Source organism: Mytilus californianus, unplaced genomic scaffold (assembly GCF_021869535.1).
Source record: "Mytilus californianus isolate M0D057914Y unplaced genomic scaffold, xbMytCali1.0.p SCAF_5, whole genome shotgun sequence".
Lineage (NCBI taxonomy): Eukaryota > Metazoa > Mollusca > Bivalvia > Mytilida > Mytilidae > Mytilus > Mytilus californianus.
Window position 1 is genome coordinate 67,675,606 of NW_026262701.1, and position 19,675 is coordinate 67,695,280.

At 31.6% G+C, this 19,675-nt stretch overlaps 2 protein-coding genes and 1 long non-coding RNA gene across 5 annotated transcripts in view; 1 reads left to right on the forward strand and 2 right to left on the reverse strand.

The window, feature by feature from the left end:
* LOC127701394 (uncharacterized) overlaps window positions 1-19,675 on the forward strand; it is a 203,940-nt gene that overhangs the window by 173,785 nt on the left and 10,480 nt on the right. The window lies entirely within an intron of this gene.
* Window positions 1-19,675, reverse strand: part of LOC127701268 (nuclear factor of activated T-cells 5-like) — a 347,248-nt gene that overhangs the window by 53,729 nt on the left and 273,844 nt on the right. The gene's annotated exons all lie outside the window — the stretch shown is intronic.
* LOC127701328 (TBC1 domain family member 20-like) overlaps window positions 3,738-19,675 on the reverse strand; it is a 31,521-nt gene continuing 15,583 nt past the window's right edge. Inside the window, exons 6-9 of the mRNA XM_052205218.1 lie at window positions 15,453-15,554; window positions 13,080-13,221; window positions 10,415-10,602; window positions 3,738-8,925 (exon numbers count right to left, since the gene is read on the reverse strand). Coding sequence (XP_052061178.1) covers window positions 8,739-8,925; window positions 10,415-10,602; window positions 13,080-13,221; window positions 15,453-15,554 — 619 coding nt within the window. The 3' untranslated portion in view covers window positions 3,738-8,738. The remainder of the gene's footprint in view (window positions 8,926-10,414; window positions 10,603-13,079; window positions 13,222-15,452; window positions 15,555-19,675) is intronic.

The following is a 19,675-nucleotide window of genomic DNA, read 5'->3' on the forward strand; positions in this document are numbered from 1 at the left end:
ATGAGGTTAAATTTTCGGGGTACGAAGTGTGATTCAATTTTCCGTAAATTAGCATACCCCGAAAATCTTTTCGTGATGCGGCTCTTCATGGTAAAAAGTCCCTTTTTTCACACAATAATTTCTTTGAAAATTTAATACTTTGAATACATATAATAACTCCATAGTTTTTACACATTTATTCTATGGTCCTATACTTTCCAGATCAACACAAATGGTTAAGCTCAGTCACTTGTTAAAAATAGAAACATGTCCAATATCACTACACAGAGATTTTTTGTTTACACACAACTTTTGTGTTCCTCAATTGGAGGCGCATTAGGGATATTGACCCAATAAAATTGGGGCAATATGCGCAATTGTTTCTCCATAGGCGGTAATGGTTACGTTTTCTTCTGTAGCTCAGACTTGGATATGTATGATGGCTCGTTTCGAAGCTGAGACATTTTTACATATGTGGTTAAATTTTCGGGGTACGAAGTGTGATTCAATTTTCCGTAAATTAGCATACCCCAAAAATCTTTTCGTGATGCGGCTCTTCATGGTAAAAAGTCCCTTTTTTCACACAATAATTTCTTTGAAAATTTAATACTTTGAATACATATAATAACTCCATAGTTTTTACACATTTATTCTATGGTCCTATACTTTCCAGATCAACACAAATGGTTAAGCTCAGTCACTTGTTAAAAATAGAAACATGTCCAATATCACTACACAGAGATTTTTTGTTTACACACAACTTTTGTGTTTCTCAATTGGAGGCGCATTAGGGATATTGACCCAATTGTCCTGATAACGTTATTTTTAGTAAATTTCAAATATATTGGCTTATGTCTCAAAAAGTATACAGTTATAGCAAATCTGACAAGGGGAGAATTGATCAGTCTTATCTCCTGCGAAATAGTAAAAAAATTCAGACAAGGGATTTTGGAGTTATTACCCCTTAAATGTAAATTTGTATAACAGATAAAGAGAAATTTTAAACAATGAAAATGACCAAAACAATAAGATTTACAAAAAAGTCAACCTTGCGGAAATTGTCAAATGACCCCTTATAGGAGTTATTGCCTTTCAGTGATGAGTTTTACTCCTGTTGCATTTTTTTTTTTATGAAACCCTAGTTTGAAAAATTGTTCAACAAAATGTGATCTCATTTTTTGCAAAAACTAGAATAGATAGAGGGGAATTGTAAATGGTCATCAAAATAAGATTAGCAAATGAATGAACTTGGCTGAAATTGTCAATTGACTGCTTATAGGAGTTATTGCCCTTGAAAGATGTTTTTTATCTATTTTTCCATTTTTTGCAGAAATCATTATAGACATAGAAAAATTGTAAACAGAAATGAGGTTAAGCACAATAAGATATACAATTAAGACAAACATGGCAGAAAATGTCAACTAACTCCTTTTAGGAGTAATTACCCCTGAATGACCATTTTTACATCGCGATGACCTTGAGGTCATTCCGATGTATTGCTATCGCCTAGATTTCCATTATGTAAATTAATTTTGAGTTTGTAACCGATCTATAAACATGATAAATATGCGCACATAAACGAGTGCAAAATAACATTCCTGATCGTTTGATATAAATACATCTCTTCAATGAATATTGATAAAAATATTTTTGTTTACAACATAAATTAATAATATGAAAATGTTTTGTAGTTAGATATATATATATAAGTAAAAAATCATTGATAATATCAATGCACACGTACCGAAAAAAATTGTGTTAAAGCATGCGGAAGAATATCTCAAAGGCAAGGACCGGTAACTCTGTAATTATTTTTGCGGGAAAATATGAATGCCTACTCGTATCCAATCTTAGAAAAATCGAATTTTTACAGAAAAATGTCCACCATGCACTTGCATTGCACTATTATTAGAATAGTAGAATAGAATGATATACAAATGGATGCAAATCATATATATATGTAACTGTTATTTTAATATAATATATAACAACAAATCAGTGTATACTGATTTGTATCACTACAATATAATAGTTATTACGGTGAAGTTGAATTTCCTATCATTTATTCATCATCCACGCACGAACTTGTCTCAGAAAAAATATATCTCTGTACATTAACCTCAGTTTCAGGTAAAGAGATATGTTGTTTTTTTCTGAGACAAGTGCTTTTGACCATCCTCAAGAACTTGTGGTCATCCTATGTTCAGTACTTCAGTACTTTGATTTCCTATTTCAATGAATATTGTGCAGAAACAAAGGTAGATAAAGAGCAACAATTCATAGCAAAAATGTTCCCCAAATTAGATCTACAAATAATTTGACATGATGGAAATCTTCAGTGAAATCTGAGAGCAGTTTTGCCTTTGAAAGATGATTTAATCCTTTTTTTCAATTTTTGCACCAACTATTTAAGATAGAGTGAAACAGTAAAAATGCAAACATGTTCAGCTCAATAAGATCTACAAAATCAGTCATCAAGGCTGAAATTGTCAACAGAACCCTAATATAACATATTTCCTCTGAATAATTTATGGACCGCATTTATTGCAATTTTGTCAAAAAACTATAGGACTTAGAAACTTTAAAAAGCAAAATAGATCAGCAAAAGTAAGATCTACTAGTAAGTCAACATAACCAAATTGTCACACTAGTTATAGGATTTATTGCTATTAAATGATGATTTTATCCCAAAAACTTTAATAGATAGGTATACGTATAAACTGTAAACAGTAAAAATGATCATCAATACAAGACCTACAAACATGCAACTAAATAAGAGCTACAAAATAAGCAAACATAACTGATTGTAATGAAGGAAAAAATAAATATCAAAATGTCATATTTATTATCAGGTGGGCCATTCAGACTCTTGGAAGTCTCTTGTTCAATCCTTTAAGCATTGGAAGGCAGTATAATGAATTAGAGATATCTTTCTTTATAAAAATAAGATGTGGTATGATTGCCAATGACACAACTCTCCACCAAAGATCAAATGATTTAAAGGTTTAAAACAACTATAGGTCACCGTGGGGCCTTCAACAATGAGCATGACCCATACCACATAGTAAGCTATAAAAGGCCCCTGGCCTGATTGATGTACAAGACCATAAACGAAAAAAAAGTACCATATGATATACAGCAAAAAAGGACAACCACTGAATTACTGGTCTATGTAAGTACCCAACAAAACACCACCTGATGGATATTTTTAACATTAAAAGCCGATACATGTATTTAGATGATATATTCTCTTGATTTTGTGCCTTCACCAAGTCAGGCTATCAAGACCATGTGTTGCTCATTGTTGTTTGGCTTTTGCAGATGAATAAGTGGCTGATGTGGTCTGTTGTTCATATTTTTATGGTGCTAAAAAATCTGAATTGTATCACCTTGTTCTAGCTTTTAACTGCAACTTATAATGCCTCCAACTGCAGTTTAAAGAATTCTGACAGGTTAGAAGGCACTGCAATGAATAGATGTGTACTAGACATTGTTTAATGATTATTTGACATGTACAAGGATTAAAATAAACACTGACCAAGTTCAAAGGAATACGTTGATAATAATGGTCTGAACTGATCATCTTAATTGAGATAGATAAATGTTCAAAAACTATAAATGCAGAACAAAATAGAGCAATCAACTTAAAGAATGTATCCTCATTTACATCAGTTCCTTATAATAATAAAATTTCCTGACAAGATGGGCTATAAAAATCTGTAGTAATTTCTTTTTCAAAATGGCTCTTAAAACAATACTTTTTAAGTTTTTAAATTCTTTTATTTTCTTCAATAACAGGACATAATATACATATATATTGCACAAATAATAGTAAACAATGTTACATACATTAAAAATCCAACAGCATATAGTCACCATTTCCTTATTTTTTTATGCAAATTTTCTTTCTGCATATTAAGTATACAGATTGATATATGAATTTCTATAAAGAAATACAAACTTAATACAATGTACATGTAAACTTCTTTCAATAAATAAGTAATTTTCAATGCTACTTAAAGAATGGACTCAATATTTTGGGCAATGATCATGTTATGAAAGGTACTTTCAGAAAATCAAAAGAAAAACCTGAGTCTGCAATGTGTTTTCCATGGTGCACATACAAAGTAATAAAATCAGCATGTATGTGACAACTTAGCTAATAAGTTATAAAAAGATATTCAATATATTTATGTTAAGTTTTTTTTTACAAGTTAATTTGTGAATACCAGCATATGTATAAATCTCCTGTACTTTCAAAAATTGTGCACCCTCTTATTCTAAAACTTTTTTTAAAAAACAATGTAGAATGCCAAAATAAAAAAACACCAAACATATACAGTACAAAACTAGAGGCTCTAAGGATTCTGTATTGCTCATCTGCTACATGTATTTAAACATAGAATTGATGTTGGTAACTTAAAAATGCAGAACACCTCCTTTGATCAGAGGTTTCCTAAACCCAACCTAACATGGTTCGTCTGTATATTCATGAAACTAGAGGCTCTATATCACTCACCTTGACTTTTGGCATAAAATTAATACAATGCAATAACAATAACAATATTTGTGTTGAATGGTAACTGTGTAGGCAAAAATTTTGTTTTGCTGATCAACTGAACTATGCTTCGATCTGTCTATCAATTAAAGGGGCACTAGCTACGAGATACATACAAAATTCAAATTACGATTTTTTTTGTTCAATAGTTAATGAAAGTGAAATAGTGAAATAATAATTCGCTTTTAGCAGCCAGTACAGTTCAATTTTGTCAAAATAAGCTAAGAAACATTGATGATGAATTATTCACTTGCAAGTGAATAATTCGACCTCATTGAATCCGGATTCATGTGAACTTCAATTTAACCCCTTAGCTAGAGATGGATTACACATGATTTATGCGTGTTTGGTTATTAATACAAAGAAATGTCAACATGGAAAGTGAAACAAAGGTACATCATTTGATTGACTGGTTCGATCCACAAAACAATCATTCTTATGCAGGTAAAAATCGAAAATTAACTTATTTTTTACCTAAAACACGAAATCAAACAAACATAGAAAAATCCATTTGCACGAGGACCATTTCTATTTATATCTATGTTTATGTTAAAAACTTGATATGTGACCGTTTGTAGTTTTCGGGGTCATCTCGATAGTTAATTAGATGGTGTCTAGACTAAAATACACACGAAATTCTGATATATATTATCTAGTATATGCATTATTAACTGTTTATTTAAGACATGTTATAATTTGGATATGTGTTTTAGTATTTTATAAATCAAATATGAGAATTTGAGTCAAATCGGTGAATATGATTTTGACAGCTAGTGCCCCTTTAAATTCAAGATAATAAGCAAAAATGTAAAAAATGGTTAAAACTGTTATTCAGCTGCAATAATTCTTGTTAGTATACCATTAAAGATTTCATTCATATGACATTTTGTAGACCTTCTGTTGCTGTTCGATTTTGCTATAATTGGTAAAAAATCATTGCCTTACTCCTATAAGTAGTCTACAGACAATTTCAACCATGTTGAATTATTTGTAGATCTGATTTGGCTTGTTTTTGCTATTTACAGTTTTTTCTATCACTAATTCTACAAATGCAACTAGAGGCGCCAAGAAATCACTCACCGGAGATCAGCATAATTTGCCACCTAGGTAATCAGCACAAAATCAGGAATTTTTGTAGAAAGTCTCCTGATCATCATGACATTCCAATAAAGTTGGAAAAGATATGGCATTGTAGTTTCAGAGGAGAAGAAATTTGGAATAATCAGAAACTAGAATGGCTTCTGGCGAGGAATTTTTTAGATACCCTTCCATACATTATTCCTGCAAAGTTAGGTTAATATTAACCATCTGGTTTCAGAGGGGGTGATGAAAATGTAATTTCCCATAGGCCTCAATGGAAACCTATGTGCCACTGTAGCCACCAGGTATGCCACCCAATCAGCACGAAATGAGGAATTTTGTAGAGGGTATCAAAATCATCATTCCTATAAAGTTTGAAAAGATTTGGCACTGTTTTCAGAGGAGAAAAAATTTAAAAATCGACCAATCAGAATCCAGAATTGCCAATGGCTGTCATATTTTAATCTGATCAGAATGAAATGAGCAAATTCAAACACACCCTTTCAATATTATTCCCGCAAAGTTTGTTTATTATTGGCCATCTAGTTTCAAAGAGGATGATGAAAAGGTGATTTCACATATGCTTCAATGGAAACCTTATTGCCACTATAGCTGTCAGGTATGCCACCCAATCAGCACAAAATGAGGAATTTTGTAGTCTAAGAGGGTATCCCAATCATCATTCGTATGAACCTTGATAAGATTTGGCATTGTAGTTTCAGAGGAGAAGAAACCTGAAAATTAACCTATCATAATCAGGAATTGCCTCTGGCTGTGATGTTTGAATCTAATCAGAATGAAATGAGGAAATCTTATAGACACCTATCCAAACATTATTCCTGCAAAGTTTGGTCAGCGCGAAATGAGGAATTTTTGTAGAGGGTCTTCATATCATCAATCCTATAAAGTTTAAAACGATTCGCCTTGTAGCTTTTTTAGAAGAAATTTTAAAATTTGACCAATCAGTATCAAGATAGCCAATGTTTTTCATCTGATTGCAACAAGATGAGGAGTTTTCATAGACACTCTTCCTGACATCATTCATGCAAAATTTGGTTTAATTTGGCCCATCCGTTTCAGAGGAGATGATGAATTGTCTAAGGACGGACATAGGCCTAGTGAGCTAAAAGTTGGGATAATGATGTCATTGAACAATCTGTTCTAACTGTGACATAACAACAAAAGTCATATGTTCAGCGCCTATTACTCCTGCAAAGTTGACAGACGATTTTTGTAATGTTTACCTTTTTGTAGATCTTGTCCTGCAGATCAATTTTTTTTATACTGTTTCACTATATATATGTATGTTTTAGTTTTCAAGATAATTAGACCTTTTTTAATAAAATAAAGATATGTGGTATGATTCCCTATGAGACAACTATTCACCAAATGAAGTGGATTTAAGCAACTTAAGGTCAATGTACGGTCCTGTAGGCAAGCCATAAAAATTTAAATGTATATTTTTTCAGTTAATTGCCTAAGTTAGCATATAAAAATACTTAAATTATTATTTTAAAATTGAAATTTTCTACCATTACTTATACTAATGACCATTTTTAGGCGTTTCTGGTTATCAATAATGATTCTTAAAGAGGATCATAAGTTTATCATTTCCCTTGAGTCTGGTAGCAAATGAGCCTTTCCAGCATTTTTTTAGGTTTTTTATTGATTTATTTTGGTGGGGGTAATTTTATTCCTAGGTTTTATCTTGAGTAATAGCAATAATGTTGGTTTATCAGATATTCTTTGAATTAAATGCCATTAGGACAATTTTGTTTTGGGTCAGACTGGCAAAGCAATTTCTGATATTTTATGAAATGTTAAAAATAAATTGATAGGCAGATATACAACCAATGACAATGGCAAAATGTCTTGAAATAAGCTGAAAACTTCCAATACACCACTATGAATTAATACAGTGGTAAAACAACAAATGCATTTAGGACAAAACTCCATATATTTCAACAGAGCTCTAGAGCATTTCAATTGTTCATTTTTACTGAACTGAGTTAATTATTATTTTTCCATTTTAACCATGGAATTTAAGAAATGAAAAGACTTACTTTTGAAGGCAAATTGCTGCTTCAGAATTAAACTGGTTTATATATTTTTTTTCTTAATTAATGGATAAAGATAAAGATAGTTCAATAAAAGAAGAATGTGTCTGAGGACATGAATGCCCCTGCTCAAGTTTTGCAACAAAAATGGGACAGACGAAAAGACAGAAAGACGGAAAGACGGAAGGACAGAAAGATGGACGGTCAAGGGTAACACTTAATGCCCCCATCACCTACGGGGGGGGGGGAGGGATAATAACTACCTAGGTCTGTTGAGATTTTCTGGATTGCATGAACTTTCAATCACATGAATTGTTTAAACATTTTGAATTTCCACTGATTCTTTACATTTTACAATTAGTTTTGAGCACTGATCAATCAGGTACAATTTTATAGGATGAGAACAAAACAAATTTTTTAGGAAAACTCACATGATATATTATGCAAATTTATGTAAATGCAGATTGATAACATAATGTGTATATCTATTGTTTTCAGATATATATACTTTTACTACAAAAATGTAGTAAAATAATACTTAATAAAAAAAAGTTTCCTGAAAGTATTGAAAAGTACATAATCCTAAGATTTACATCGATGTCAAAATTCCAGCTACCCTGTAATAATAAATTTTCAGAAATCTATTGTACTGCTCACAAGATTTTTGAATAGAAACTTTTACTAACAGAATGTGTAACTCATATATAATATTCAAGCTCTATAACAGAAAAGGTGATAACAGCATTCTAGAGACAACAAAATGTTCTTTGATTTGAAATTGTGAAAAAAAATTTTAGCTTATAAAATTGGAAAGTAACAAATATATGCTACTTAAATATATAACCAGAACCACAAACAAAAGTTTAGAGTGTCTCTTAGTTCAATTTTTAAAATTCTGAACAATTTTTATAGCAATTTTAATCTGTTCATGTTTTCTTCATTTCTTCAAATTTCCTCAGAAGAGAGAAGTGATGCCTCCTTCTAATTCTGATTTATAGAGAGCCTTGTATCTCTACAATGCTGTTTACTGATAAATAAAAACATATTTCCTACAACCTAATACATCAATCAAATTCTCTGTAGGTATTAATAATGGCCCACATTCCAGCAGTCATTAATGCTACAAACGTCCACAATGTTACTTTAACTAGTACATTAGAACCATTTTGTGTGAACAGCTTTGACAGGTGATATCTCTTGGCTTTCAAATTCTCCTTCTGCTTCTGTATCCTTCTTCCTTTAATTGTGTCACTGCAAAGATAATACAAACAGTTCCAGGTTCAAAGTTTGAAGATTTTCATATTTAAGAAGAATAAAAAAAATTTAACACAGGTATAATGTGCTGTTTTTGAAATTAAAAAAAATTCTGTTTTCTAAATAGCAAAATTATGTGCACACAACTTAATGTTTACATTTTTGTGCATAGAATATTAAAAAAAACATCCTTATCAATAAAAGGAGATGTGGGGTAAGGGTCAATGAGACGACAATCCAACGACAAAAAAGTACAGAAGCACCATTGATTTGCAATCTATATGAATTTGTGGTATAAGACAGAATTATGAATTGAGTACAATGATAACTGTAAAGTGTCCTGAAAATTTATGTCAAATGGTTGGAAACAAAAAATAAGTAAAAAAAATTGCTGCTGAAAACTTGACCCTTGACTTAAAAATCTATAAGGGTAATTTTCTTCCCAAAGTGCAATCCACAAAAACAAGGTTAAAATTGGATTAATGGCTTAAAAGATATAGACCAGAAACAAACTCATCCTAAACTAAAGTCAGTGACCTTGACATTTGACCTACTGACTATAAAATCAATAGCCTTCTTATTTCCAAGTGGCATTCACCAGCTAAGTTTGGTCAAAGTTGACATATGGTCAAAACATGACATTCAGAAAACAAACTTTTACCAAATTTTAATCTATGAATAGCTGATTGATTTATTGACACCAAAATCAATAAGGTCATTCTCACCAACGGAAATTATCTTACCAAGTTTGGTATAAATAGGAAATATGGTTCAGAAGATAACATCCATAGACAAAGTTTTGCCAAAATTTCAGTTTTAATCAATAGTTGCTGTGACCTTGACCTTTGACTCTAAAATCTATAGGGTTTCCTCATCCTATTTATCCAACCAAGCTTGGTCAAAGTTGGACATATAAGCATCAATTTCATAATTTAGTTCAAAGCTTACAGATAGAGTTTGTGTTTTGTTCTGAATATCTGATGCAGATTTTCATTAGCTTGTTGCAAGCTAGAAATATTAATTATATAGAAAATTGCATTGTAAGCACTCTCATACCTTCAATTCTTGTAGGATTGCTATGAAATTTATATAATATGTATATATTAGCAATGTCTACAGTGTGTTAAAAAATCTGTGCTGATCTATTATTTGTACAGGAGTAATTACTCTTTAAAATTTAATTTATATTGTTGTAAGCACACTCACATCTACATTTCTTGTCAAAGTAGAAGGTATAATATTGCTACTTTTTTGGCTGGCCCCTTGAATTTCAAAATTCTAAAACTATTATAAATCTACCAAATAACATCCTTCAGATGTTCATGAATAGTATGTCAAACATCAGTATTTTTATTATTTTTATTTTGTCTTACATACTGGCATTAGGGCTTCAAACTTCTTACAATTTGTACAAAACAGCAATTTTTTTTTCTGAATTCATAGAAAGTAATTCTAAAAGCAATGTGCTTATTAAGAGAAATCTTACTTTTTCTTTTTATAAGCCAAGAGAGCCTCATTAGCTAACTGTGTGGGTGGATATTGTAAAAACAAGTCTCCAGCATCACTGATTAACTTCTCATATGGCAAATTATCTGGGATCTTAGACAGCAAGCAATGTAATACACACATTTCACATTCACTGGCAAGAATCTCTTCTTTCCGATACAATACAATCTAAAATGTAATATATGTAGAGAAAGTGTTAAGTACATTTTTGCATAAAGATGTTGTAAAAGCAAACTTAAAACCACTATTCTTTTGATATGTAATTTCCTGGCACTAAATAAGGTGCTGTATTATAAACACTTACCATGCTTGGGCAGTTTCATCTTTTTTCTGATGAAAAGTACAACATTGTTTCATGATTGGAGTTCAATAATGTTTTAGTTAATCTAAAATTGAAGAGAACTTGCTTATCCAATACTGGCACAAAATTTTAATGGAAACAGTTAAAGAATACTAGTGTATCATTTTTTGTTCTTGAATAATATTGAAAATGGCCATTTCCATCAATACCAGTTTTTGGGTTGTGCAAGGAACAAATTGCAATAACATTTCGTGTCAAGTGGAACAGAAACTAACAGTAAATATAGAATCAGTTATGACTTAACTTTACTTAAACTGACAATCCACTCAATTTAAAACTCATTCACACAATATGAAAAAAACAACTGCCACACTCCATGTAATATCCATTCAATTATATAACATATTTCTTTGGGTGTTATTCATTGAAAGTTTTCATAAACATCTTGAGAAAATTGATCAAAGTCTAATTTCAGAATATTTGTCTAAAAATGGTTCAATACCCTGATTCTTTTTTACAAAACAAGTATGTTTGCAAACATTATTAAAGTAATAAGAATATGCTGTCTGCTTGTCAGAATTGCTTTACACTGTATGGAACCTGTTAAAACATTTTTTTTCTTATCTTTAATTTGATAAATTTATTTTTGGTTGCTTAATTTCTAGTGACTAGGCAACAATCAATAAATCCAATAACTAGACATTTCTTTGAGTTGAGCTTCACATGTAGCTTTGAGTATTCACATGTACTTTTTTTTACTCTATTACTGTCACTATTCAAATTTAACTTTTATAATGAGCTATCTGGTTTCCCTCAAGTTGACTTTGAATATATAAACAAGTATAATTGTCTTCACTGAACACCATACTCATCAGAACAGTGGCGGATTTACCGGGGAGCACAGGGGGCACGTGCCCCCCCAGTCGGGGTCACCAAAAAAAATTTCTAACATAGTTTTATTGCTACTGTATCTGTTTATGTAGATATCTAGATCTAAAATCAAGACACAGCTTGATTTGACTTCCTAAAGTGGTCGTTAATTAACCCCAGCTTCAACATGTGTGATTTATGACAACTTATCTATGGGTGTGTAAATATTGACACCTTTGTGTAATGTCTATATCCAAAAGCATTTATGTAAACTACATGTACATCTACATGCTGATTGGAATTAATACGAATATATTTATTGATTTCTAATACAATATTACAGGATCAAGATCGATTAACATGAGAAATCTTCTGATCAGGAAAGAAATTACCAACTAAAATCTGTCTGAAAAGAATATGTAAAAATAGATGTTTAGTGTCAGGAATGTTAGTATCGATATGAAATACGTCTTTATTACCAAACACTCACATTGTATACGGTTTCTGGGGAATGTGTCTTTCTCAGAACAGTCTTTTTCGGACTTTATTAAACAACAAATGATTTTTTTTCAATGCATACAGCATTTTTTTAAACTGAATGTCGTTTTTTTTCCCTTATTTTTTTATGGAAACCAATGATTTGTCTTTTAAAAAAAAACCTTCCCCCTCCACAAAACATGAATGGTCTGTGCCTTATATATATATCATTAATAAGATATTGTATTTTTAGAAAACGTATACTCATATTTGAGATAAAGAACAGCAATAAAAGCGCTGTTCCTTTGCTTATTGTGTGTTTTTTTGCTGTGCATGTACTGATTTTGTGTCGTGGATGGATACCCCATATCCTTTCTTTTTCTATTATAGTACAGGAATATGTGTATACACATTTTTTTCTTGTTTTAATAACCATGTATGAGGGTATGAATAGGTTACCATGAATGAGGGTATGAATGGTTTACCGTGAATGAGGGTATGAATGGGGTTTACAGATTAGAGAATAATGGTCAAAAAGTAAAGACTAGAAAAAAATGTGCCCAAAAATATAGAAAACAGATTAAAGGTGTGATGAACTATAAAGAATAGAGGACAATGGCAGCAAATAAAAGAGTAGAAAGAAATGAATCCAAAAATAATGAAAAGATATAGAAATGAAGACCTGACCCCCCCCCCCCCCCCCCCCCCACCCCACCCCCCCTTTCCATGACCACCATCATCCCCAATACATGACACCACCACCACCCACACTCGCATATATATATATCTAAACAAATCTTTAATTTTGGTTTCATGGTGCCCCCCAGACTTCGAGGTTCTGGATCCGCCCCTGCAGAATGCACAGTTGGGTGTTTAAAGTAATAATTTTCCATGTAATTTTTTTTTAATTTTTATATTTGTTGTTAAATGCAATTTACATACATCATTAAATACATTTCTATTATTGTGATAAAATACTAAAGTTATAAATACTCACAGCAGCTGCCATATATATTGGCATCAGGCCATGGTTTGCTATAAAGAAGTCATATAACCGCACAATGTGTCTGATATCATCCAAAACATGACCAAACCATGTTATCAGCCAACTTAAACTAAATACTGTTCCCACCTCAGACCTGAAATCAAACTGATACATGTACATGTATTGATATATTTACATTAATTAAGAAAAGTTTAAATGTTGCATTGTCAATACAATTCCATTGTGCCTTTATCAATCCTGCTCAAACAATCTTTAGAAACTTCATGGCTTAATGGCATCAAAAATGTTTAACTGAGTACTATTAAGTTGTTATTTGATAAACAGTTAGCATTGGCATCATTGTGTTTCACCTGAAATTGATAGTTTTACCCTAGAAAATATCAGGTCTTTCAAATACTTTATCTGAAGTTCACTTTATGTTTAGAGATACAAACAAAAGACTATCAAAATGACAGTAAACCAAGTTTATCATACATTTACTAGTGTCATTGTTAAAACAATCAAGAACCATAACTCCTTAATGGCAAAATTAAAAATTTCCAAAACCAATCTAGACCTTCATTTTTTCATGAGCAAGAATATATTAAAATTTAAAAGGGATTGGAATAGGTTTTCTCATGTTATAACATGTTATTGTACAGAATCAATATAAGGTGCCATTTTCAAATCAATCAAGGACAATAACTCCTTTATGCCAACATCAAACTTGACCTCCGTCTTGTCATCAATTACTATTATCTTATTAAAATTTGAAAAGTATTGGTAACACTACTTCATGAATATCGAAACTGGATTTGGTTTTGCATCAGTGCAAAAGTATTGGAAAACAGATCTCAATTTTTTGCTGGAGACAGCTGATGCTGCCCAATAACAATTTTTGTACACTTTTTTTTATTTTCTATTTTTCTTGGTGGTCAATAGGGATATATAGATAATTATTCTGAAAGTGCACTATTAGAGGACCATTTCAACAACCTTTCATTCATTTAAGTTGCATAACTTCAGAATGCTTTACATTCATATGCATTTGACCCCACTGATTTATCTATAGTAACATGGACAATGTATTAGTGTATCAGCATCCATAATCAAAATTATTTTCAAAATAGACACCCTAAGAATGGTTGTGTCCAAGTTTAGTGTAAATTTACCAATTGGTTTCAGATAAGAAGATTTTTTTTTTTAAGTTAAGGAATGACCAGGATAAACTACATGAACCTTTGCTTATCCTGCTATTCCAGCCTAAAATAAAAAAAAATTGTGTTTGGTGGGTTAAATATGCTCATATAACAAATGGTGTAAATGGAGTTCACAACAATTTATGATAAAATGTTTGTTAATGATAATTTTTCTTTGTTTCACCCTATGCTTGTTCAAAAATACAATATGACAAAAGACTATAAAAATTTAAGGCCTTTTTTATTCTTACTGTAGCTATCAGGGGGCATTTGACGTTGAGGATAAAGGCTATTCTAATGCAATTATTTTGTATCAATGGTTCTGATTGGATGACAGTAAGCGTAAAATTCTCTATCTCCTTGTCTGTAACTGAGGAAGCCGACATTTTGAATTCTGGAATGTATTGACATGTAATTTCTCCAATAATAAGCAAAAAAACTTACATTTTGCACCTACAAATTTTCTTTTTATCAAATTCTATTCCATTCTGAAGCGGACAAGAAGCCAGAAAATGCCCGGTGTTTACATTTGATGCCGGAAGCATACCTATAATGTCACATAGTTTAGGCGCCAAAGAAGATAACATTATTTCGCGGAATTTTTGTTTAATGAAAATTTTACACTGAAATATTATGACTAAAATTCAACGATTTGTTTATTTTGCATAAGAATAGAGATACCCGGTAACTGTATTGTATTTGAAGCTTTGCGGACGTCCATCGGTAGTTTTACTGTAGCAAATATCCGTTTACCTGTCTCCGCTACGCTTCGCCAGGTAAACTCAATTTGCGACAGTAAAACTACCGATGGACGTCTGCAAAGCTTCAAATACAATACAGTTATCTCTTAATTCCTACCCTCATAATACAGATAGGGAATATCATATTATGAAAAGGAAAAAAATATATTAAGTAAAATATTCAAGGTATTGGAAACAGAAAGTGACTGCATTAATCCAAACTTCATCAATGAGTGCCATCATTACCGGTACATTTGTGTTACCAATATGTTATACAATGTATCATAAATGTCTATTCAAAAATAGATATACGTTTCACATAGGAAAATAATGTTGAACCATTTCTGAATATATACCGTTTTACATCTGATCTTTTTAAAAATCAGTTTGTGGACATCCATAAATATTTAAGGACATTCATAAATAGATAAAATGTTATTACTTGCCTTTCCATAAAATCCCTGAGCTCTGGATTAGCCCTTCCAACAATTGGATATAAATAATTTAACATGTGTTTTGTTCTGTCCATATTAGAATCCATAAAATCTCTGCAGATAAACAAACAATTCTTTGTATAAAACATAAAGAAAAAGGTCAATGCAACATCCATTTAAAATTTATAAAAAATAGATGAAGCACAATTTATGATGCTTTGCAATGGAATGGGAACCCCAACTTAATTCTGATAAAAAATAAAATAAAAGTTAGATTTATTTCTAATAGTTAAATATGTAGCTTAACTATCCTAAAATATCAAAGTGTTTGTTTGTTCCCTTAGATTGCAATTTGCAGCTCTTTAGCACCGGTGTTTGGATTAACTAACAGATTATAATCAAAGTGATAGAAATCACTAATGGAATGATTGGAAGAGTAGTTTGAATAATTTCAAATCATATTTAGGTATGCTGTGGACAATAAAATGCTCCGCTGGGGCGCAGCTTGATACGACCGCAGAGGTCGAACCCTGAACAGTTGGGGCAAGTATGGACACAACATTCAAGCTTGATACAGCACTGAATTTGGATTGTAATTAAATATTTGACACAGCATAGGTTTCTGACACAGAATGAATGTGGTCCAAGAACTTAAAATTTTTTAATTTATCTATTCAAACCATATCATTATTATTTGCTTTTATATATAAATCAGAAATAACCAATTTAAAATGGAAAATTATAAAGAAAAAAAAGGAACCCCCCCCCCCCCCCAAATTTTTTGAACCCCTTATGATTCATCACCCCCAAACTCAATCCCAGCCTTCCCTTTGTGGTATGGTACCTTGCAGTACACATACATGTGATGGACTGTGAAACTCAGATCAGGAGTTTGGGAAATTTTGGTCAGGAGATTAGGACTCAGATCAGGAGGTTTTTAATCGACATAAATTCTGTCGTAAATGTAACCGTGTGCTGTAGAAATTGTCTGTTAAAGTGTGTTTTCTTCAACTTTCCATCCGAATGTATTATGTTTATAGTACCCTTGTACTTATAAATTTTCTCTATCCTTTTAAACTTTGAACTTGTTCAATCTAACATTCTTCTTTATTAGTATGTTCTTTAAATTTTTTAGGTCATATCTTTTTTACTATTATTCATTGCAATCAGAACATTTGCTTATCTATCTGCAAGTAGATCTTTTTTTTATATCTTTATGCAAGTAGATTTTTTTTTTTTGTATCTTTATTTTGCAAGTAGATTTTTAATGCATGATAAGTAACACATTCAAACTGTGATCATGGGTCATAGTTATTATATAAATTTCAATTTAAGCCTTGAAAGGAAGTATAGACCCCTCAAATAATTTTCAAATTATTATTTTTTTATTTGTCCTAAGACATTTAAAATCATTTAGTTACCATCCTTTTATGATTATTTGTTCAATTTATATTTTATTTATATTCTTTTAAAAATTTACATTATTTAAAGGAAAATAACTTAAAACTGGATAAATCAAGGGAAGAAACCCAACATTCATTTTAAATACAAAGTTTTATTACACAATCAGCCTGAGGTAAAAATCGTTGATAACCAGTATGTTTGACACCCAGGGTGACAAGTGAAGCCATATAATTATGCATGTTAATTGATTTACAGGTAAAATATAACTTCAGGTAATGTCAGTTACACCAGATATGTTGGGCTGAAATTTTTCATTCATGAAATATTTCATCAGAGACATATAATACAATTGTATTATATGTCTCTGATTTCATACACGGGATTTTTTTGTCTTCAACGGGAGGTCGGGAGGAGACCCCTGAAAACGGGATTATTGTACACCCGTTGGGAGGTTCATATGTATGAGTACAATTTCAGAGAGATCCATACACTTGAACACAAGTTATTGTCTGGAAACAAGAAAAATGCTTGTTTTTTGGCCCCTTTATGGCCCCCAATTCCTAAACATTTAGGGCAATTACCCCCAAACTCAAACCCAGCTTTCCCTTTGTGATACAATAAACCTTGCAGTACAATTTCATAAAGATCCATACACTTACACACAAGTTATTGTCCTGAAACTAGAAAAATGCTTGTTTTTTTTGCCCCTTTATGGCCCCTAATTCCTCAAATTTCTAGGGAATTACCCCCAAAATCAATCCCAGCCTACCCTTTGTAGTATGGTACCTTGCAGTACAATTTCAGAGAGATCCATACACTTGAACACAAGTTATTGTCTGGAAACTAGAATAAATGCTTATTTTTAGCCCCTTTTTGGCCCCTTATTCCTAAACGTTGTGGGCAATTACCCCCAAAATCAATTCCAGCTTTCCCTTTGTGATATGGAACCTTGAAGTACAATTTCATAAAGATCCATACACTTACACACAAGTTATTGTCATGAAACTAGAAAAATGCTTGTTTTTTGCCCCTTTTTGGCCCCTAATTCCTAAAATTTGGAGGCAATTACCCCCAAAATCAATCCCAGCATTCCCTTTGTGATATGGAACCTTGTGGTACAATGTCAGAGAGATCCATACACTTACACACAAGTTATTGTCATGAAACTAGAAAAATGCTTGTTTTTTTGCCCCTTTTTGGCCCCTAATTCCTAAAATTTGGAGGCAATTACCCCCAAAATCAATCCCAGCATTCCCTTTGTGATATGGAACCTTGTGGTACAATGTCAGAGAGATCCATACACTAACACACAAGTTATGTCTGGAAGTTACAAAAATGCTTATTTTTGGCCCCTTTTTGGCCCCTAATTCCTTAACTGTTGGTACCATAACCCCCAAAATCAATCCCCACCTTCCTTTTGTGGTATTGAACCTTATGGTAAAATTTCATAGAGATCCATTCACTTAAACTAAAGTTAGAGTGCGAAAACCAATGTGTCTTCGGACGACGACGCCGGACGACAACGACGACGACGACGACGACGACGCCAACGTCATACCAATATACGACCACAAAATTTTTTTGCGGTCATATAAAAAAAAAGAACATAAATATAGCACTACTGCTGACAATTGCATAAACTGTAGGTCTTTAGAAGGATAAGCACTTTTTCAGTAGATAAAATGAGCTAAATGTGAATCAATGGCAGCAGGTCCCTTAATTTGCACAACAATTTTGTTTAAATTGTATACTATTTTCTCCTCTAGGAATTGCTTATTGATTTTGAAAACAATTATCATGATTATATGAAGATTAAAAGTTGTAGATTGTATTTTAATTCAATCTATAATTTAATATTTTTCCAGAAAAGGACATTGAAAATGTACTTTTTCAACACAAACAAATTAAAAACCTTTTTTTGCATTGAAAATTGCAAAATTACACTTTCTGTATTCAAATGATTAAAATTGTTAAAAGACATTTGACAATCGGTTTGCTCGATGTAGAGTTTGAAATTTTACTTAATGTTTCAAGCCAATAACAAATAAGTGTTACTTAAATTATTGATTAATTTATATTTATAATACAGACGATTATTGCACAGATTTATCAAGTAAAATATAGACATTACTTGAATACCTTTTTTATATTTAGATTTCATATTTTGTCTTTTCCTTTGAAAAAAATATTTTGTTAATCCTTAATCATTTATTTTTCAGACATAATTTACAGAATCATTTTATGAAGTTTAGATAAAAAATGATAGGCAATGAATAAATCTATCATTTCTATATATCAAATACATTTGTGTATTCAATAATGAGGTCAAGTATTTGTGTATTGAGATGTATAATGTAGGGTTTGTTTAATTATGTAAGACTGAGGTTGATTAGTAATTTGATCACAATGAATTGCATTTAAGGAGGTTGGACATTGTAATTAAGGGCCCACCTTGTCTTGATTGTTTGGTGATCATGACAGTTGTCAATCATTCTGGTATTGTGTCATTACTTTTACCTTATTAAAATGACAATAAATTGCTTTGCCGAGCGCAGCTGGATACGACCGCAGAGGTCCAACCCTGAACAGTTGGGGCAACAAGTAAAACTGTGAGCTACTGCTCACTGATGATACCCCCGCCGTAATATTTCGGTAAACAGGAAGTTGTTGAGTGATGAATCTGAAAACGCATCACACGGTGTAACTTACTCATATAAACCCTGAAACCAAATTTCAGAAATCCTTGTCAAGTAGTTCCTGAGAAAAATGCGAATAAAAATTTTCAACTTAGCTATCATGTGTAAAATAATACAAGTGTTCGCTTAACAGGA